At 51.2% G+C, this 22,395-nt stretch overlaps 1 protein-coding gene across 4 annotated transcripts in view; it reads left to right on the top strand.

Annotated features, from left to right (window-relative positions):
* CTNNBIP1 (catenin beta interacting protein 1) overlaps positions 1 to 22,395 on the top strand; it is a 49,949-nt gene extending 27,554 nt beyond the window's left edge. For all 4 annotated transcript variants that reach the window (XM_041773087.1, XM_041773084.1, XM_041773086.1 and 1 more), the window contains 3 exons: positions 563 to 681; positions 1,240 to 1,330; positions 21,693 to 22,395. In XM_041773087.1, coding sequence (XP_041629021.1) covers positions 586 to 681; positions 1,240 to 1,330; positions 21,693 to 21,751 — 246 coding nt within the window. In that variant the 5' untranslated portion in view covers positions 563 to 585 and the 3' untranslated portion in view covers positions 21,752 to 22,395. The remainder of the gene's footprint in view (positions 1 to 562; positions 682 to 1,239; positions 1,331 to 21,692) is intronic.

Here is a 22,395-nt window from a genome sequence, read left to right as displayed (position 1 = left end):
GCCTGCCTGTCCCCATCGAGGGACTCCTTGGAGTGCAGCCCAGGCGCTGGACCTCTGGAATTCGCCAGGGGCTTCTGCGGAGGGGGCTGCCCCAGTGTTCGGGGCTGGGTACTGATCTCATGGTTTCTCCAGCCAGAGGCACCAGCCGGCTGCCTCTGGTCATGTCATTCTTGCTCCTTGCGGAACTTACATGCTTTGAAACCCTGGGACACTTTGGGCTTCATTCAGCACATCTCCTGTGGCGCATAGCAGGGTTCTTGCTGAGGTGGGGCCGGAAGGTCGAGCTAGCCAGAAGTCTGGGTCAGCTAGGCGTCCCTGGGCCTGACAGCTCCTTGCAGAGGGTGTTGGCCGCCAGCGCCTGCTCCGGGAGCTAGCCGCTCAGTCTGGCTGTCCGGGGCCAGTAGGGGTGAAGGAGGAACACGCAACTCACCACCTGCTCTAGGCTCTCAGAAGTGAGCCCCTGAGGCACTCTGGGCTGCCTGACAACTCCTGCCAAGCACCCTGTATGCATCTGGTGCATCTCGTTCTGACCCCCACTTCAATGCTTCTCCCCCATCTGCAGGAGGCCCCAGGGCTGGCCAGGGAATGAACCGCGAGGGGGCTCCCGGGAAGAGTCCGGAGGAAATGTACATTCAACAGAAGGTCCGAGTGCTGCTCATGCTGAGGAAGATGGGATCAAATGTGAGTGCTTTTGGGGTGCTGAGCGACAGGTCCCCCAGGGAGGGTGCCTGATGTGGGCAGAACAGAGAGCTACCTCCTGTAACACCCCTTCTCAGGGAAGGTGGGGTGCTGGGCTTGTGGTTTGGCTCTGTGGCCAATTCATGTCACTCGGAGCCCTGCCGGTCCAGTTCCAGGGTTCCTGGTGAGGCAGTCTTCCCATCTCTGTGCCGAGCTTGGGCCAGGCGGGTGTGAGCCCCTAAAGGTCCTGACCTTCCTTTCCTCCCGTCTCCTTGGGGGGTGTCCATGGGGCGCTGTGCAGGATGGGCACTGAGAGGGATGGGCTTCCTGGGCAGGCCTGTGCTTCTTCCTAGCCTTGTGCTGCCCTGGAACCCAGTCTCAGATCTGATCTGAGCCGCAAGGCCTGTGGGCCCCGGAAGCTAAGTTTCAGAGTGGGGGTCAGGGTGTTTGCTGTGGAACTGAGGGGTCAGAACTCAGGAATAGGGGCCCAGGGATTAGAGGAAATACCTTCAGGGAGCCGAAGCGTGCCGCCCCCTTACCCACAGCTGTCTCCCCTTGCAGCTGACGGCCAATGAGGAGGAGTTCCTGCGTACCTACGCGGGGGTGGTCAACAGCCAGCTCAGCCAGCTACCCCAGCACTCCATCGACCAGGGTGAGTCCCGGCTAGGGCACCCAGCCACACCCTTCCTTCCCAGAGAAGCTCAGCTGTGGTTCCTGGGGCGGACAGGAGGGGTTGGGGCTTTCCCCAGGTGGGAGCCAAGAACCCCATCAGGTAATGGTGGGGTTCCCCCCTTTTTTAGGCCAGGGGGAGGCAAGAAATAGAGGCATCGGGTTGCCCCTGTGATTACAGAGGCTCTGATTTTTGCCTTTCCTCAGTCTTTGGCTTGACCGCTGCCCACCCGTCACCCTGTGAAACCACCCTCATGGGCTAGGACTTGTTCTGGGCGCCAACTATGCAGGTGCTTGTGTGTTCCTGGCTGTACCCAGATGGGAGGCCCCAATGGCTCTGAGTACCTGAGGTTTCTGCCTGAGAGTTATTTCCTCCCTGGGTGCCCTCATCCAATCATAATAATTGTAGTGGGTAACATTTGAGTTATTTATTGTCTAGCAGGCATCTGGTGAGTCCTGGACACTCAACATTTTGTTTAACTGTAGAGAGGTACTGGTGGTATTACTTGACTCAACAGGTAAGGAGGGCAGCCCTGATGGCCCAGGGGTTTGGTGCTGCCTTCAGCCCGGGGTATGATCCTGGAGACCCGGGATCGAGTCCCATGTCAGGCTCCCTGCGTGGAGCCTGCTTCTCTCTCTGCCTGTGTCTCTGCCTCTCTCTCTCTCTCTCTCTCTGTCTCTCATGAATAAATAAATAAAATCTTAAAAAAAAAAAAGATGGGGATCACTGGGTGGCGCAGCAGTTTGGCGCCTGCCTTTGGCCCAGGGCGCAATCCTGGAGACCTGGGATCGAGTCCCACGTCGGGCTTCCGGTGCATGGAGCCTGCTTCTCCCTCTGCCTGTGTCTCTGCCTCTCTCTCTCTCTCTCTCTCTCTCTCTCTCTGTCATGAATAAATACATAAAATCTTTAAAAAAAAAAAAAAGAACAGGCAAGGAAATGGGTTCAGTAGTAGTAAGCGATCGCCCCAGTCTTACACCAGTCACCAGAGGGCTTGTGATGCAAACCTGCTGCCCAGCTCCAGAGTAGGACTAGTCATGGTCTGTCCTGGAGCAGCAGGAGATGGGGTACTTATGGGCTCTCCTATTCTGGAGGGCTTCCTCTGACCCTGGAGCCCACAATGTCCTGACCAGCCCTTCCAACTATTCCTTTCCTTTTATTTTATCTCCCAGTGGATATTATTGGCCATAAAATAATGTCAGATGTGAGCTGGCTCCCAGCAGCAGAGTGCCGAGGGGCATGTTGCTGATCCGTGGGGCCCAGGAGGAGAGCAGGTGTAGCACTCGAGGCCACTTGTCTTGAAGCTGTCTTGCTGTCCCAGAGATCATAGGCCTCAGCTCTGGCACAGGGCCCAAGTTCCCTAGCTCTGACATCGGGTGTCACCTGGCCTGTGTACCTAACTCAGCAGAAACATACAGGGCGTCCCCATGGCGCCGGCAGCTCCCCGGGATAGCTACTCACCAAGTACAACCTGCCTGGGCCACACTCATGCTGCCAGCCTGTTCTGAACTGTCAGGGGTGGAGTCTGCCCCTCCCGGGGTTTTGTTTCTGAGAGAGATCCTTTCTCATCCACAGCTGATCCGGGTCTCTAGCACGGGTCCTCCATAGCCCTCCAGACTCCTGGCTCCTGAACCATATCTCCCTGAAACCCTCAAGCTGCTGGGTCCCTAGGACATTGCCTTTTCTCCCACCCTGATTTTCAGTCCCTGAGTTAACCAGAATTTAGGATGGATATAAGAATGCCTCTAGTAGGATTCTCTTAAAGGAAAAAATCATAATAAGTTGTAGAACTGTATGTCAGTGTAGAGACCAGTGCCCCCGCAACACACACACACACACACACACACACACACACACACACACACTCACTCACATGTGTATGTGTATATGGAAAAAAGCTGAAAGAATGTATACCAGGCTGTTAATAGGAAATTTTAATAGAGAGTAGAACTATATAAGGGACTTTAACTTTCCAAGTCATATGTTTTTATAAAACTCAATTTTTTAACATTGCACTACATTTCTTTTGTAATAAGGGGAAGTTTTAAAAAGCATTAAGAGAACTTTCCATCTCACCTAGCTAATAGCAGTTGAGAACAAAAATGAACTCTGGGGTTAAGGTCACAATAACCTCACCTGGCCTCAAACTGCTTAATAGTCAGGAGTGACCTGTGGGCTTGTGAGTGTGACCCCAGAATTTGCACCCTCCTTGTTGTGGGGTGTCCATGGGACACCCAGGCAGGCCTCAGATATGTCTCCCCAGGGAGCAGGCTTCTGGAGCTGCACCAGGACCCAGCTGGTGGCTGGGGTGGTTCTCTGCTGTTGGGGTACCCTGCCTATTGCTCTGGGTCCCCACGGTTACTCCTTTTTTCTTTTTTAAGATTTTATTTATTTATTCATGAGAGACATGAATTTTAGATTTTATTATTCACGAGAGAGAGAGAAAGAGGCAGAGACACAGGCAGAGGGAGAAGCAGGTTCCATGCAGGGAGCCTGATGTGGAACTCAATCCTGTAACTCCAGGATCACACCCTGAGCCCAAGGCAGGTACTAAACCGCTGAGCCACTCAGGGATTCCCCCCACCACGGTTATTCCTGAGCTGAACCACACAGGAAGACACACTGGTGCACAAAGTCCTGAGGATTCCTGTAGGCTGAGAAGATAAATGGACAGCTGAGGAGATAAATGGACAGCTATGCCTGGAAGAGCTTTACGAACATTGCATTATTTTTGTGTGCCTAAGGACCCTGCAGACAAATGCACAAATGCACAACAAAGCAGCGATCAGTACAGGCTTTCCCATTGTGGGGGCACAACCCTGAGAGTGGAACCCCATGTTTCTGCCCAAACTGTGGGGCTAAATGAAATGGGTCTTGGCTAAAATTCTAGCCTGCCCACCTTATCTGTAGGTAGGGCCGACCTCAGCTGATGCCACAAGGATGCTGCTGTCAGGGGCCCAGGTACTGTCCCGGATCATTGCTTCCAGTGCATGGCATCTCAGCATAAAAGACCCCCTCGTCCCCAAGGCCTAGGAGCATTCAGGGTGATGATGGGCATGACAGTCTGGCAGAAATCTGGTGTGAGCACCTCCTGCCACAAGGTGGCACTGTGTCTCAGCAAATGCCCAGCACCGTCCTCTGCAAGACAGAGCAGACTCCTTGAGTTCTCCTTAGTGGGGGCCTAAGGCCACCCACCAACGGGATAGAGCTTGGCATTGATCTACCATTTTCATTCATTCATTTAAAAGATTTTATTTATTTATTCATGAGAGACACAGAGAGAGAGGCAGAGACACAGGCAGAGGGAGAAGCAGGCTCCATGCAGGGAGCCCGACATGGGACTGAATCCTGGGTCTCCAGGATCACGCCCTGGACTGAAAGCGGCGCTAAACCACTGAGCCACCTGGGCTGCCCAGTCTACCATTTTTAGATTTGCACATGCTTCTCCTCTGGGGCGGGAGGGGTCTGGTCCTAGGAGCACTGCTTGCCCTCCCTAGCCCCGAGGAGGAGTCTGGGCTGCGCATCCCTCACCCCACACCCAGGCCTCCTGCCCTCCTGGTCTTCCCTTGGTGAGCCATGAACGTGTGTGCAGTATCTGCTGGGTCTGAGCAGGTGCCAGAGACCATGCTGCATCGGCCTGTACCTCAGGGGCTCACTAACTGGTGCTGAGCCTTGGACCACCTGGCCTTTGCTGATCTGAGACTTCCAGGGATAGCCTCCTTCTGGAAGCTTGCCTCCCCCTCCCTCTTCCTCTGTGACACACTGTTTTCTCTGTCTCTCCATCTCCCCTAGCCTCATCTCCTGCCCCCTCTGCTTGCTGTCCGAGTGCTCCTTTTCCTGAATCATGCTGGGGCTTTCCACAGTCTGCCCCTGGGGGTCTCACAGGCTCTGGTTGATGCCCTCCAAATATACACCCCCGTCCCAGACCTCTCCTGACCCCCCAGAACTTTATTTTTTAATTTTTAAAAAATATTTTATTTATTTATTCATGATAGACACAGAGAGAGAGAGAGAGGCAGAGACACATGCAGAGGGAGAAGCAGGCTCCATGCAGGGAGCCTGATGTGGGACTCGATCCTGGGACTCCAGCATCACACCCTGGGCTGAAGGCAGGCGCTAAACCGCTGAGCCACTCAGGGTCCTCCCCCGCCCAGAACTTTACAGGCAACTCCTTCCTGACCATCTTGCCACAGACAACTCACACTCAGATCCAGATTCCTGCTCTACCCCCTCAAATCTGTTTTTCCACCTGTATTCTCAGTGACAAATGTATCACCAAATACCCAGTGCCCTGGGGACTCCTTTTTGAAGACTCAAGTGTCTAGTAAGTTACCAAGTCTTTGTGATTCTTCTGCCTTAATGCTCCTCAAATCTGCTCTGTCTTCTCCATCTTGGTTTCAGTCCTCATTTTGTTCAGAGCCCATGTTTATTTTTGTCTTTATCACTGCAAACAGCTCCTGGCATCCTGACTTCTCACCTTGCCCCTCCAGTGCACTTCCTGCCCCTACCTCAGCAGGTCTTTCAGTGGCTCCTTATTGCCCTGCAGTTGAAATCCAGCCCCCCAGTGTGATGAGCAAGACCCCCTGACATAGTGACCTCATGCACCATAGCAAATGGCTTTCAGCTCCTGTCTCGAGCTGCCCTTTGTATTTCTGCATTGACCTCTGGGCTGCCAGGAGCTCAGCCCTGACCCCCAGCCTTCCCCTGCCTCTTGCAGGCTGGGCCAGGCCCTTCTGGGATTGCCATCACACACATGCACCCCAGCTGTGCTTCTCCCCATCCTGTCTCCTGGTCCATCTCTTGAGCAACCCTGAGCCCCTTGAGCTTGGGACTGTGGCTTCCCTCCCTTTGTATTTCTGGGGCTGAGCCCCCACGAGGCTCAGGGCATGCTTGGGCCAATGAATGGACCAGGGTGTGTGTCTGAGAGCCCACCATCCCCCAGAAAGGCAAGAGTGTGGAGCCGATTCTCTGAGCACTGTCTCCTGCTTCCCTTGGGGATGGCCAAGCAGACCTGATAGCCAGGCAGGACTGACTCTGAGCCAAGGGAGATCAATACCTCTCTGGGAAAGTCGCCTTGCTGAGAAAGCCCAGCTGGAAGCATACGGGTTGAGAGCTGTAGCTTCCAAAAAGCAGGCTTAACAGAATGCTGAGTTCATTCCTTTCTTATCGCTGGTGCTACTCTCTCGAGAACACATATTGATCATTTTTCGTTGTTATAAAATAATGCATAGTCATTGTGAAAAGCAGGGAAAGGGAGAAGCAGCGGAAAAGCTGAAAGGATTGGATCCGACCACACAGCTGCAAGCATGAGTACCTCCTGCTCAAGTTCCCATCAGCCTTTTAAAAATAGGCTTGTATTTACGTCATAAATTTTGGACTGTACAGTATAGACATTTTAATATCCACCTTAACATCTACACTTATGATAATTTTATAGTATTTTTTAAAAGATTTTATTTATTTGAGATAGAACGAGAGAGAGCTAGAGAAAGAGCATGAGTAGGGGGACGGGCAGAGGGCAAGGGAGAAGCAGGCTCTCTGCTGAGCAGGGAACCCAACACGGGGCTTGATCCCAGGACCCTGGGATCATGACCTGAGCCCAAGGCAGATCCTTAATGACTGGGCCACTCAGGCACCCAATTTTATAGTATTTTGAAACAAGTTTCAAGAAAACATTTTCATGATCACATAACATGCAGCCCCATGGCTTTTGCCGTAAGTCATTGACCAATCGTTACCTGTTGGACATTTCTTTCTCATTTTTGCTATTAATTACAATACCAGCAAACATTTATTGAGCTCCTCCTGTGTGCCGGCTTGCTTGTCAGGTAGCACACAAAGGTTACCCCAGGGAGTCACCACGACAGTGCTGTGAGGCACGGGCTGTCAGGGCCCTACCGGGGCCCTGCTGTAGGGAGAAGACCTGCCTGGAGAGGGTTGCTGGTGCTCGGGCCACAGAGCTGTCAGGGTGGGCACTGGATGTGGCAAGCATCAATCATCTATCCTTGCATGTAAATCTTCCTCTTCATCATTTATTTTAAGATGAATTCTAGGAGTGACTTTCAGATCATGTGTGTTTTTAAGCAAGACTGCGTTTTATCTGAGGAATAGGGGTGATTCGGGCAATTAATGTCTTTTAAAGGTACAGAGAACATTTGAGAGTTTCTCACTGCCTTTTTATTCTGGGCCCTTCTCCTGAAGTTTCTCTGAGTGCTCCCAGTCTCTTCCTGCCTCAGCACCACCCAGGGAATGGGGTGCCCAGCAAGTGTCCATCCTGGGCCCCCACTGGCACTGTTCAAAGCCTCCCTGTGAGAAGTTGCCTGGAGGACTCTTGTCCTCGTGTATCCCCTTGGACAGGGTCTTGTCCAGGTGTTCTGGAGCCCTGGTCTAGACACAGGCCATTTTGTTAAGGAAACTCTGTCCTTTCTCCACTGAGGGGCATCCAAGGACATCCCCTGATCTGTTGCCCCTCTTCTTGGCTCTGGGAACCACAGTGCTGGCGTGGTGGCTGCTCAAGCCGTTCCAGCCTCCTTCTGATCACGCTCTTTCCCCGAGAGACTTTCCAGGGAAGGTCCCCAGCCTGGAGCCAGCTGGGCTGTCCCAGGGCTCTTCTGGCTTTCCCCCTTGGAAGCCAAGACTGCTGCTCAGGGTATGCTGCCAGAGTGCCTAAAATAGGTCATTTGGTCTCAGGGTTACTCTGGGAACCTTGTTAAAATAGTTGTGGTCACAGGCAAACCAACAGGGAGCCAGTGACTGCGAGGAGGGCCCACCACCACATGGGCTTCACGGTTGACCAAGTGAGTGCCCTTCTCTGCTTGCTCCCTCTACATAGCCCTCTCAGTGTCCCCAGTGAGGTGCTGGCACGATGGGCCCCATTCTCCAGCCAGCCTTCCTCCTGGAGTCCTCTCTCTCTCTAGCTTCTGCTCTTTCACTTCCTCCATGCAGCCCTCTCTGACACCCTCTGGGGTCAGCCCATGCCCCTCCTCTCTCTCCGGAGCTCCCTGTGACTTTTCCTAAGCATAGCTGCTGCCACATTGTCTGGAGCCCTTTGGGACCCAGAACTGTGCAGTGTTCCCAGTCACACATTCAGCCCTCAGTCCAGCTTCTGGCATAGAGCTGGTTTACTTAGTCCTTGTGCAGACCAGGCCTCTGGGAGGTGAGTCCTGTAAGAGCATGGGCTGTCTGCTGGGGGTTCTGCTCCTTTCTTCCCCCGGGTGGGACTCCACGGCTTCTCCCAGAGGCTCCTGATGGTGACAAACCCTGGATTGAAATGGCAGTCAGGGCCTAGGAGAATTCCAGGCTATGGGATGGGAGGCTAATTATTTTCTTAAATATTTATTTATTTGTTTATTTATTTATAAAGATTTTATTTATTCATGAGAGACAGAGAGAGAGAGAGAGAGGCAGAGACATAGGCAGAGGGAGAAGCAGGCTCCATGCAGGAAGCCCCATGTGGGACTCGATCCCGGATCCCAGAATCATGCCCTAAGCCGAAGGCAGATGCTCAATTGCTGAGCTACCCAGGTGTCCCAAATATTTTATTCATTTATTTATGAGACATAGAGAGAGAGAGGCAGAGACACAGGGAGAGGGAGAAGCAGGCTCCATGCAGAAAGCCCAATGAGGGACTTGATCCCGGGACCCCGGGATCATGTCCTGAACCGAAGGCAGGTGCTCAACCACTGAGCCACCCCGGGCGTCAACTTTTTATTTTTAACTTTAGTCAACACTTACATGAGAATTACGTGTAACCTAGTAATAATAAAACTGAACAGAAAAGATCACATATACATTGAATCAAACTGAAAAATGAATCAGAAGGATTGTGTATGTGATACACAGAAAAAGTAAAAAAGCATCCCAAGATAGGGTAAAGGATGTGCTGAAACACAGGGCCCATTGCCCTGTCCAGCCTCTGGTCCTGGCCTGGGAGGGGCTCCTTTGACCTTTCTGCAGTCTAATGGGTTCTCTTGTGTAGAACCAGAACAAGAGCCTCTGAGGCTTCAAAGCACCCCCTGCAACTCTGCATTAACTTCCCAATGCCCCACAAAAAGGCAGACCTCTGTCTTGGAGCAGAGCATCAATCCAGGATCGATGGGCCAATTTCACCCACTTTAGCCCATCAATCCATGTGCTGAGTGTGGTGCCAGTTGACACCCCCCGCCCTCAAGCTGCCAGTCCAGCAGGGTAGACAGACACAAGAATGAATGCACACAGATTACAGTGTGACTAGTTCTGAGGAAAGGGAAGCCCAGCCCGAAAGCCAGAAAAGGTGCTAGTGGCTGAGCCTTGATGGATATGTGGGAATGTGTGTGGGGGGTGGGCGGGGGGTGGCCTCTGGAGCCTGCCCAGCGTGAGTATTGGGTATCTTCGTGTCCCCCTAAGAGACTGGTATGGTGGCTTTCCAGTGGGTGGTCAGTGGCTCTGGACAGAGTTTATCCTGAAGACAGCCAGGGTCACCACGGATCTGAAGCGGGAGGGATGGCCAGGTCAGATCGTCATCCATTTAGGGTGAGCCCTGGGGAGAGATTACGACAGAGGGTAAGGCAGGGAGATAGCTGGAGGGTCACGGTGACCGCTACATGTGAGGGGATACAGATATTCTTCAGAGGCAGGACATTTGGGACCAAGAACCTACAGGCAGGGTGAACAGCTGGGTGGGGGTGTGTTTGAGCCCTAGGGCCCAGTGTGAGAGGCTCCTGGTCTGGAGAGGCAGGAAGGGGAGCTCTAAGTGGGAGGGGCCTGGGGATGTCTAGCAGGGGCAGGAGCTGGGTCAGAGCTCAGGTGCCACGTGGGAACAGGTGCAGGAGTATGGGCCAGGGACAGGTGTGGGGTCAAGGGAGATCACAACAGGCAGAGAGGGGAGGACAGAGCCCCATGAGCACAGCACCAAGGATGGCAGGGGACGCACTGCAGCTCTGAAAGGAGGGAGGGACAGCAAGGTCCCTGGGCTTGTAATTAAAGGGTCAGTGGCAACTTTCCTAAAACAGTTTCTGTGGAGCCCTGGCTGGAAGCCAGATTGCCGCAGGACTGGGATCAGTGAGGACGTGGAAGAGGAGGACAGAGGTCTCTTTCAGAATCTTGGTGGAGAGGGGACATCAGCTCGGGGGTGGGGGTGGGGGTCAGGGTACACTCTGGAGCACTGAGTTCTCAGAGTACGGGCCCCAGGCTACCACCCCTGAATCACCGAGGGTAGTTGTTAAAAATGCAGGTTCCTGGGCCCTACCCCAGCCCCGCTGAATCAGAATGCCTGCCAGGTGAGCCTGGGAATTGGCATTTGAAATAAACTCCCAAGGCAATTCTGATGTCCACTAGAATTTGAGAATATACCAGGGCTTTCGGTGAAGACCTGATCGTTCCTTTTTTTCTTTTTTTTTTTTAATATTCTATTTATTTGACAGCACAAGCAGGTGGAGCAGAGGGAGAGGGAAAAAGCAGGCTCCCTGTTGAGCAGGGAGCCCCATGTGGGCCTTGATCCCAGAACCCTGAGATCGTGACCTGAGCCAAAGCCAGATACCTAACTGACTGAGCCACCCAGGCACCCCAAGACCTGGTCATTCCTGACCCCTCCTCCCCGATTCTTTCCCTTCTGCATACAGCCAAGCTCAATGGTCTAGGAGAGCTTACATTTTGGGTGGGGGGAACCGATGGATTTGAAGAAACCAAGTACCTCACCTGGGAAGATAACCCCAGAGGTAGGGGGCATGTGTGTGTCAGGCTCAGCAGGACAGTGGGAGGGTGGGACATCATGAGTGAGTTTGAGGGAGCTTGTCTGGGATGAGAGCAGAGCAGGTGTACTAGAACTCTGAGTTGTGACCACACAAGTAGTGGCTTTTGATGCTTTCTGCTGCAGTGTCATCCTGGCCGGTCAGATGGGTGGGATAGGTGTGATTTTTCGTGTTTCACAGATGGGAAAGTGGAAGTAGGGCAGCCCCGGTGGCCCAGAGGTTTAACGCCGCCTTCGGTCCAGGGTGTGATCCTGGAGACCCCGGATCGAGTCCCACGTCAGGATCCTTGCGTGGAGCCTGCTTCTCCCTCTGCCTGTGCCTGTGTCTCTGCTCCTCTCTCTGTGTCTCTCATGAATAAGTCAATTAAAAAAAAAAAAAAGAAAGAAAACGGAAGTAGATGTGTGGGCACGTTGCCCAGGTGGGCAGGATCAGACCCAGGACTAGGTCCTGGGGTGCCAGGGTCCACTGAAGGGCCCGAAGTCCAGGGAAGCCCTTGCTGGCTGGTCAGGAGGCCCAGTGCCTCTTCTAGGAGCCTGTCCCCTATCTGGTGCCATGTGCTCACCTTCCAGCAGCCCGAGTGCCTGGTGATGTGGTTGTCAGCCTGGAGCCTGGTAGGCGCCACTGAGCCTGGGACCTGGTTTGGCTGCTGAGACTTTGGTGGATCTGTGGCCACTGTCCCCATGGCAACCAGTGTCATGCCGTCTCTAGGTAAAAGCCATCCCCTGGGAACTTGAGGCATCAGCGCTGAGATGTATAGAACCCCCGGGCTTCTAGGCCGTGGCTGCTAAAAACAGCACGTGCCACGCAGTGGGTTTGTCTGGGAGGAGGCCTAGTCCAGGGTGGTGCTGGAGCTTCATCCCCATGGAAACTTTCCCCTTTGGAGGAGAGTCTGGGACCTGTTTTTCCAGGAGCCTTGCTGCCTGGCTCATCTCCCCAGAGCTAGTCGCCAAGCCACTGCAGTTTCGGGTAGCTAGGTAGCAGACCCTAGTTAGTATTGACAACAAGCTCATGGGGCTCAGGAGGACATACCGCCACCGAGAATCCTAGATCAGGAAAGGGGCAGACATGGGAAGTGGGAGTTGTCCTGGACGCTTTGGAGCATGTGGTCATGTTTTCTCTCTTGCCTGTCACCCGTGTGCATGGAGGATAGCTGGAGCTCAGCAGGTCAGATGCCCTGGACTGTTTGGAAGCTCTTAGCTGAAATGAGCTTCCTGTGTCAGTTCTTGCTTCCAGCAGCCATGGGAATTTGACGCCTCTGAGGTGTCGGGGTTCCATTTCTGAGTTTTTCAGTCCCTCCTTGTTCACTCTCACGAGGAAGGTGTTAGGCCCCTTAGGAGGTCAGAAGCATCTGACTCTGGAGTGGTCCTGGAAGCTCTGGCCAGAGAGGGGTGCAGGGGTTTCAGAGAGCCTTGCTGCCTTCAAAGCCCCCTTCTTTCTATGGCTGTGGGAGGCAGGGCTTGCAAGAGCTCATGGCTCCTAGGTGGGTGATGTGGACCCACCCACCAGTGACTGATGCTGTTCCTGGGAGGCTCTCTTTATTCCAGTGACATCTGTGCAGGGCTGTATCCTGGACCGTGGGGCCCCGGGCTCCGGCCACCTTTGGGAGCCAGTTCAGGCTTTTCATACCATGTGTCAATTTCTTTTTTTTTTTTTTTTTAATTTTTATTTATTTTTGATAGTCACAGAGAGAGAGAGAGGCAGAGACATAGGCAGAGGGAGAAGCAGGCTCCATGCACCGGGAGCCCGACGTGGGATTCGATCCCGGGTCTCCAGGATCGCGCCCTGGGCCAAAGGCAGGCGCTAAACCGCTGCGCCACCCAGGGATCCCCATGTGTCAATTTCTAGGCAGGGTCTGCCCTAAGAGCTGTTTTCCCTCCCTGTCCACCTTTGAGTGCTGATTTTAAGGTGGGCTTTGCAGAATCCAGAGCTGGAAGAGCTCTTGGGGTCAGTTTATCCCCCTGCAGCCAGGTGCTTTGGAGGAATGCAGGCAGGAACTGTGCATCCCGGCTGCCTAGGAGGCCTTGTCCCTTCCTTCCCGTGTGCCTGTCTTCTCTCTCTGGGCAGGGTCCCTCCTGGAGAGGGAGTGTGGTGTCCATGGTGTCCAAGGCAGTCCTCCTCTGCCCCAAGGCTGGAGCTCCAGGGTCTGTGGCTTTCCGGTACCAAGCTCCATCTTTCCTGGAAAAGCATGAGCTGCTCCTCTAGGATTTCTCCCACCAGGGTTGTGCAGCAAGCCGTATGCATATACCGTCTCCACATCAGCCTCAGTGCTGCAGCTCCCTCCATGCTCCTCTTTCCTGTCCTTTGTCATCCATAATCACTGAGCCGACTAGAAACATATGGCAGAGAGGAGCGTCTTCTGGCAATCCAGGAAACATACTGAGGTGTTTATGCATTGATGAAAAGACCTTGGAAAGCCTTTATGTTAGAGCCTCAAATACCAAGAGGGATTCTCTGCATGCTGGGTGTTGTCTGTGTGCCCCTGGAGCATTCTCCACACCATGCTTCCCCCTGCATCCTGTAGGGAACCGGGCTTCTTGATGGCCGTGTGCTGGTGCTGGTGTGTGGAGCCTGTTCTGGGCTTTCGATTCCGCTGGTGTGAATTCATCCTGAGCTTGCAAACAGACCAGTGAGCCCATTGTCTGTCTCCCGCCCCCGGTGAGGGGCCAGCTTCTCTTTTCTAAGCTCCTGCATAGTTGTCATTTTTCTCTGCCCAGTCACTTGACTGGACTCTGTTAAAGAGGCAGAGCTGGCATTGGGTGTGGGACGAGTGCCCTGCCCTGGTTCAGAGAGCTGTGTTTCACCAGCACCTTGGCCCTGTTCCCATAGCAGGTGAATCATGGGACTAGGGAGACAGCTGGTAGAGGCCGGAGGCCAGGGCAGGGAGTTGGGCTCGGGAGTCCTCCCAGGCTGGTGTTTTGGGTTCCGTGTTGCATTCTCTGCAACTATCCCATAGCTGTTTTGGTGATGTTTTTGAAATCCTAGGTCTTAGTTCCATTCTGAGAGGAGCAGATGGATGGGTCTAGTCTCTGCCGGGAAGTCTGAGCCGCCACAGTGTTCTGGGTGACTGGAGAAGGTCAGTTACTGCCTTTTCCCGAAAAGAAGTGGTAGTGGTGAAGGCATGGACTTCACGGTCTAGGTCTGGGTCCTCCCTGTGTCTCGAGTTGCTTTGACTCTGAGCTTCAGGCTCCTCATCTATAAAATAAGGATTCATCTTGGGTCCCAGGAACTCTCCGAGGTGCTGTGAATATGTGAATGATCAAGAAAAAGTCCCTGATAGCAGGGAATGTGCTTTCCAATGAGGAACCAAAAATCACTTCAATATATCTGCCTCTGTAGGTCATGCTGAGGGTACTGAAGCAGGCTACAGCTCCCTGAGGGACTGCCACAGGACACTGTTTTGGAAGCTGTGGTCAGGGAGGGCCTGGGGAGCTGATTTTGCCCAGACGCTGGCATGAAGTGCAAGAGCTGTAACATGAACTTGGGGAAGAGCATTGAGGTAAAGGAAATAGCAAGTGCAAAGGTCCTGAGGTACAAGTTACATGTGCCTGAGGGCAGAGAGCCCAGGAGGCCCATATGGACAGAGAGCCCAGAGAAGGATATGTATAAAAAGAGGTAAGGAGGAAGCCAGAGGCCAGAACATGTTGGGTCTTACAGGCCAGGTGTGGAATTTGGAGCTTACTTTGAGTGCGACAAGAAAGTTTACTTAAGAAGCCTTTAGAGAAAAAAAAAAAAAAGCCTTTGGAGAGGGCAGCCCCGGTGGCTTAGCGGTTTAGTGCCGCCGTCAGCCCGGAGTGTGATCCTGGAGACCCAGGATCAAGTCCCACATCGGGCTCCCCACATGGAGCCTGCTTCTCCCTCTGCCTGTGTCTCTGCCTCTCTCTCTCTGTGGCTCTCATGAATAAATAAAATCTTAAAAAAAGAAAGAAAGAAAGAAAGAAAGAAAGAAAGAAAGAAAGAAAGAAAGAAAGAAAGAAAGAAACCAACCTTTGGAGAGTTTTGAGCCTCTCAAGGAGTGGCAGGATCTGACTTATGTTTTTACGAACTTCCTTCAGATTGCTGTGTGGAGAATGGACAATCAGGGGAGTGGGGAGATCCAGGAAAAGAGGTACAGGAAGCTAGTGAGGGATAGTGATAGCCTGGACCGGGTGGTGGTAGGGGAAATAGTGATGTATTCAGGATATAGTTTAAAAGTAGAGCCAGGGGTACCTGGGTGGCTCAGTCGGTTGAGTATGACTCTTGATTTCAGCTCAGGTTGTCATCTCGGGGTTGTGAGATTGAGCCCCACATCAGGCTCTGCCCTGAGCGTGGAGTCTGCTTAAGATTCTCTTTCCTTCTCCCTTTGCCTCTCCTCAATCCCCAACCCCTGCTTGCGTGCAAGAGTTCTCTCTCTTTCTCTCTCTCCCTCTCTCTCACTTTTTCTCTCTTAAATAACTAAATAAATGGAGCCAATATGAGGCACCCACTGGCTCATTTGGTAGAACATGCAACTCTTATTTGGGGTTGTGAGTTTGAGCCCCACATTGGGTATAGAGATTACTAATACAAAACAAAACCACTAAAAAATAATAAGGGTGCCTGAGTGGCTCAGTCGGTTGGGTGTCTGACTCTTGATTTTGGCTTAGGTTGTGATCTTGGGGTTGTGGTCTCTGGGTTGTGAGATAGAGCCCTGCATGGGCTCCACACTGAGTAGAGAGCCTGATTGGGGTTCTGTCTCTCCCTCTGCCCCACCTTTCAGATAAATAAAATCTTTGAAAAAATAACAAAAGTTGAGCCAGTAAGATCTGCTGATGTGCTGTACACAGAGTGGATGGGGCAGGGGGTGGAAGATGGAATCAGGAAGTCCCCTCTCAGGGTTTTTGAGCAACCAGAAGGACGGCATTGCCATTGCTGAGGTGGGTAAGGCTGAGGGTGGAGTGGGCTTGGGAGCCACACCTTTTGGCATTCCACCAGCAATGTATGAGGGCTCCAACTTCTCCACCTCCTCCCTAACTCCTGTCATTGTCACTTTTTGATTCCAGCCATCCTAGTGGGTGTGAAGTGGTGCCTCATTGTAGCTTTGATTTGCATTTCCATAGTGACTAATGATGTTGAGCATCTTTTCATGTGCTTGTTGACCATTCTTATATCTTCTTTGGAGAAATCTCTTTTCAAGTTCTTTGCCCATTTTAAAAATGGGGCTGACTTTTTATTATTATCAAATTGTATTATTTATATATTCCAGGTATATGACTTACAAATATTTTCTCCCATCCTATTGGTTGCTTTTACATTTTTTTTAAATAAAATGATTGTATTTATTTATTTGAGAGAGAGAGAGAGCAAAAGAGGGGAGAAGGTTAGAGGGAGAAACAGACTCCCCACTGAGCAGGGAGCCCAACACAGGCTAGATCCTGATCCCCAGGCTCCAGGATCATGACCGAAGCTGAAGGCAGTTGCTTAACTGACTGGGCCACCGAGGTGTCTTTTTTTTTTTTTTTTTTTTTTTTTTTAATACTAAGTCTTCTCATTGTATTTTAATTTTTGAAACTTTTCTCTTTTTTATTTTTTATTTTTTTTTAAAGATTTTATTTAGGGATCCCTGGGTGGCGCAGTGGTTTGGCGCCTGCCTTTGGCCCAGGGCGTGATCCTGGAGACCCGGGATCGAATCCCACATCAGGCTCCCAGTGTATGGAGCCTGCTTCTCCCTCTGCCTGTGTCTCTGCCTCTCTCTCTCTCTCTCTCTCTCTCTCTCTGTGTGTGACTATCATAAATAAATAAAAATTTAAAAAAAAAGATTTTATTTATTTATTCATGAGAGACACACAGAGAGAGACAGAGACACAGGCAGAGGGAGAAGCAGGCTCCTCACAGGGAGGCAATGTAGAACTCGATCCCAGGACCTTGGGATCACACCCTGAACTGAAGGCAGATACTCACCACTGAGCCACCCAGGTCTCCTGCTTTTCTCTTTTTTTCTTTTAAGATCTTATTTATTTATTCATGAGAGAGAGAGAGGCAGAGACATAGGCAAAGGGAGGAGCAGTCTCCCTACAGGGAGCCTGATGTGGGATTTGATCCCCAGACCATGGGATCACACCCTGAGCCAAAGGCAGACACTCAGCTGCTGAGCCATCTAGGCACCCCATGCTGGGGCTCGAACTCATGACCCTGAGATCAAGAGTCACATGCTTGGGATGCCTGGGTGGCTCAGCAGTTGAGCGTCTGCCTTTGGCCTAGGGCGTGATCCCGGGATCTGGGGTCAAGTCCCGCATCAGGCTCCCTGCATGGAGCCTGCTTCTCCCTCTGCCTATGTCTCTGCCTCTCTCATATATAAATTTTTTTTTTAAAAATCTAAATTAAAAAAAAAAAAAGCATCACATGCTCCTCTAACTGAGCCAGCCAGGTGTCCCCTGCCTTTTTACTTTTTTGGTAGTATCCTTTGAAGCATAAATGCTTTTAAGTTTGAGAAAGCCCAGTTTATCGATTTTTTTCCCTTTATTGCTTATGCCTAGGGTGTCATATATGAGAAATAATTTCCTGACCCAAGGTCATGAAGATTTACTCCTGTGTTTTCTTTTTTCTTTTTCTTTTCTTTTTTTTTTTTTTTTAAATTTTTATCTATTTATTGAGACACAGAGAGAGGCAGAGACACAGGCAGAGGGAGAAGGGGAGAAGTAAGCACCACGCAGAGAGCCTGATGTGGGACTCGATCCTGGGTCTCCAGGATCAGGCCCCGGGCTGCAGGCGGCACCAAACCTCTGCGCCACTGGGGCTGCCCCCTGTGTTTTCTTCTAAGAGTTTTATAATCTTAGCACTTACATATATGTACGTCGTTGATGCATTTTGAGTTAATTTCTGTATATGGTGCAAGGTAAATTTCCTATGAATTTTAGGAACAATTTGTCAATTTCTGTAAGAAAGGCAGCTGTGATTTTGATAGGAGTTGTGTTGAATTTCTTTCTATGATGTTTTTGAACAGTGATGCTTTGTACTTTTCCAAGTACAAAGTCTATGCTCCATTTGTTAAATTTATTCCTAAGTATTTTATTATTTTTGATGCTATTGTAAATGAGATCGTTTTAATTCCATTTTCAGACTATTCATTGCTAATGTATAGAAATACAAATGGTGTTTGTATATTAAGCTTGTATCCTGCAACTTTGTTAGTTCTAATGGTTTTTTAGTGGCTTCCTTAGGATTCTCTATATGCAAGATCCATGTCACCTACAAATACAATTTTACTTCTTATCCTTTCCAATTTAGATGCTTTTTATTTCTTTTTCTTGCTTAATTGCCCTGGATTGAACATTCAACACAATGTTGAATAGACATGGCAGGAGTGTACATCCTTCTTCCTAATCTTGAAGGCAGAGAGTTTCCAGTCTTTCACCACTGAGTATGATAACAGATGTGAGTTTTTAGTAAATGCTTTTTATCAGATTGAGGAAGCTCCCTTCTATTACTAGCTTGTTCAACGTGTTTCCATGAAGGGGTGTTGAATTTTGTCAAGATGTGTTTTCTGTGCCTGTTCAGACAATGTATGGTTCTTGTCCTTTTTCTATTGATAGTCTGTGTTACAGTAGCTGATTTTCAGGTGTTAAAACACCCTTGCATTTCTGGGATAAATCTCACTTGTTGAGAGTATGCAATCCTATTTGTATATTGCCATATTGTTCACTAGTACTTTGTTGAGTATTTTTGCATATCACAGATATTATAAATATCTATATTCGTAAGAGATATTGGCATGTGTCCTCTTTTCTCGTGATGCCTTCGGTTTTAGCCATCTTTGTCTTTTGGTGTGTCAGAGAGTGTTGAGCAGGAGAGCCTGGTCACCTCCTCCCCCCCAGTGCTCATCTACATCAGGTGGGAAGGGATGAATGGAAGTTCTGAGCCTGAGCCCAGACAGTGTCAGCAGAGGTAACAATGAGGTGGACGCAGCCTCATCTGTGTATTGGTGTAGGAAAGCTAGCTGACAGCCTGGAGACAGTGAGCTGGGCCTTCTTCCTGTTCTGAGCCTGGTGATTGCCAAGGGAGTTACAACATACTGGACTTTAAAGGAGAAGGAGGGACCATGAGCACCAACCTGAACCACCCTCCACCCCCTGCCCCAGCTCTAAAGCTCTAGGAGCTCAATTACAACACCTAACTGAGCAGCAATCTCTCTCTCTCTCTCTCTCTCTCTCTCTCGCACACACACACACACACACACACACACACCGTGAGGTTGCTGGCCCAAGTTTCATGGAGAAGAGGAGAGAGAAAAGCAACATCCTTGCCTGGAGGCCTGCATGGTTCCTGGCCAGGCCCTGGTGGAATGATGAGTACAGGCCAGCCGATGGAACAGAGGGGGCTCCGGCAGGGCCCGTCCCCTCTTGGTGAGGCCTGGAAACCAGCAAGCCCTATAGGAACAGAACCAGGCCCAGCATGGGCAGCAGCTCTGTGGGCCCTTCCCACCCTCAGCTCTAGCAGCAAAGTGGGAGGCTCTAAAAATGAAAGCTGCCGGTTTCCCCACGCCCGCCAGGGACGGGAGACCAGCTGGCACTGTGGCACCAGTGGGACTCTGGCAAATCTGCTTCAGGTGTCCTGCTTAATAAGAGTCTTCAGAGTCCCTGTGTGACCTCAAGGAGGTCCCCTCAGAGCGTAGCCCCGGCACACACACCAGGCAGGTGGCAGTGCTGGCCGTCTTCAGCCCTGGGTCCGGGCTGTCCCTCTGCAGACTCACTCTTCCGTCTGAGGGCAGCCAATGCTATGTTTGTGCCCGCAGCTCAGTACAGAGGCCTAAGATCCCCAAGAGAAAGCCCATGAGACGGGCAAGGGAAGAAGCAGGTGGGCCACCATGGCTCATTGCTGACCACTCCGCCACCCAGTCCCTGCCAGCCCCTCCTGCTTAGTGAGCAGGGCAGGCGGCGCCCGAGAAGAGCCAGCATCTGGTAGGGAACCAGCTCAGCTGCCATGCAGGGTATGATGTCATCTTGGATTCCGTGGTTGCTAGGAAAATTCTGCCTGCAGTGATATTTCATGGTCCTAGGACTGAGGCGAGAACAGAATGTTCCCAAGAAGACAGGGAAGGATCTGTGGGGCTTTCCAAGCAAAGGAGCCCCCACCCCAAGAAATCAGATAATTTGAGCCTCTGTCTGGAAGCTTACTCCCCCTTTCAGGAATAGAAGTTATGCTGGTTGCAGCAGAACCCCATCAAGGCAGGTTGGGGTGCGAGTGGCAGAGTTGGTTCCCTTGGCAGCACTTTGGTGTACTGGTGACCGGAGTGTGGGCACATCTCTGTGATGCCACCACCTTGTGAGTGAGCCCTTCTCCTGCAGCACCCGCAGCTGGTGCCTCCTCCAGTCCATGTGTGTTGGGACAGTTAGGACGAGGGGGGAGACTTCTCTGTGGTGTGGAAGAAGGCTGCCAACACCATGCCTAGGGCCCTTCCTGGACTCTGGGTCCCACGCCAAAAGCTCTGCCTTGCACCATCCGCATTGGCTCCCTCTTCTGTGGCCTTCCCTGTGTCTGCTCTTCCCATCCTTTCCTTCTGGAGAAAATCCCTTGGACAGTACAGGAGAGAAGTATGTCAGAAAGGCCGCTGAGCATTGTTCAGGGCATGACCAAGAGCCATCCTTTAGAAAAAGGGGACGAGCACCTGGCTGGCTCAGTCTGCAGAGTGTGGGACTCTTGATCTCAGAGTTGTAAGTTTGAGCCCCACATTGGGTGTAGGGGGTTACTTAAAGATTTTTTTAAAAAATTCTTATAAACAAGTGCTATTTAAAAAGGAGAAAGCAAAAAAAATAATAATAATAAAAAATAAAAAATAAAAAAAATAAAAAATAAAAAGGAGAAAGCAGTAGGTCTCAGGGAGGACCAGGGCCCAGAGGGTTGGGCGGGACCTGTTGGCAGCTCACTTGCCCCGCAGCCTCTTCTTTTGGGAGCAGCTTTGGGCAGCTCCAGCAGGTCAGTATTTTGAGCTCTTTCCCTCCTCCCTCTTGCCTTTTCTGGCTGCATGTCAGAGCCTGTCTTATGGAAAACAAGACAAAGGAAGTGATTTCATGAGTGCCTGGACCAGAATCTCAAATCCATGATTAAAAATAACAATAATAAAAATTCTGGCTATTATCTATCTCTGTAGGAGCCAGGCTGACTGCAGGCTGGAAATGGGCCTGGCTATGCTCCTTCGAGCAGGTGCTGGCTTCAGGCAAAGAGGGAATGGCTATTAGAAGCCCTAATGAGCAAGAACCTCCAAAGGGACACGAGTCTTGAGAAGAAAGAGGGAGGTTCCCAGCACCCCTGGCTTTGGTGACCTTGGAGTAAGGGATGTGAGCAGAGCCCTGCTCTAGGACCAGAAGCTCTGGGTTCTTGTCACTCAGACCTGTCAGTGGCATAGCCTTGAGCAAGCCTCAAGCCTTACCCCTGCACTCCCCCTGCCACCCTATGGCAGGGTTGCTGACGTGTGCCCTGGCCAGGCTGTAGGGAAGGCCCAGAGAGGAGATGGGCTGCCCTTGGAAGCACTGTGTACTGGGGAGGCACCACAGTGTGGTGGACGAGCATGATGGACCAGTGTACTGGGGACCCTGGCCACCTTGTATTGTCCTGACTGCGGCCCGACACCAGAGGCCCAGCCAACGGTTCTTTCCCCTGATCTGCAGGTGCAGAGGATGTGGTGATGGCATTTTCCAGGTCGGAGACGGAGGACCGGAGGCAGTAGCTGTGAACCCTTTGGAACACCCTGGAAGCTGGCAAGGGCCAAGAGATCTGTGTGGACCTCGGCCAGCTGAGTGGCAGCAGATCACCTTCCCGATTCCCCCTGCCCCGACACCCCACCCACCCCACCCCACAGTCACTCAGCAGGGCTGGCATCGAGGGAGTCACCGGTGATGCAGTTACAATTGGCTTAAAGGGACGGACTCATGATTGGCAGAAAGAAACCCCTTTATTTTTAAATCTTGACCAACAGAAACCTTTTATTTTTATTTCTTTTCTTTTCCTTTTTCCTTTTTTTTTTTTTTTTTTTTTTTTTTAATTTGCGCCTCGGTAGATGGCTTCCCAGGAAGCTCTCCGAGATCTGGTGCTTTATTTAGGTCACTTTTTAGGAATGTGAAGAGGCCCGATTGGCTGCTTAAACTGGAAAAGGATTCTGATTGGCCAGCTAGTGGGAAACGTTGTTGTTTTTTTTTTTTCTGTGATTGGCTGCAGGTGTTCTGCTGGTAGCACCAGCTTCTCTCTTTTGAATGCTGAAAACAGGGTTTGGGACATTGGTTGTTATATTTGACTTGAAAAGAAAAAAAAAGAAAGAAAGAAACCAAGTGCGCTTTGCAATATTTATTACACAAAGAGCTTGCTACTTTCAAA

The sequence above is a fragment of the Vulpes lagopus genome, chromosome 10 (assembly GCF_018345385.1).
Source record: "Vulpes lagopus strain Blue_001 chromosome 10, ASM1834538v1, whole genome shotgun sequence".
In the NCBI taxonomy this organism is placed as follows: domain Eukaryota; kingdom Metazoa; phylum Chordata; class Mammalia; order Carnivora; family Canidae; genus Vulpes; species Vulpes lagopus.
The sequence above is the reverse complement of the archived record's forward strand: the minus strand, read 5'-3'. Positions and strand labels throughout refer to the sequence as shown.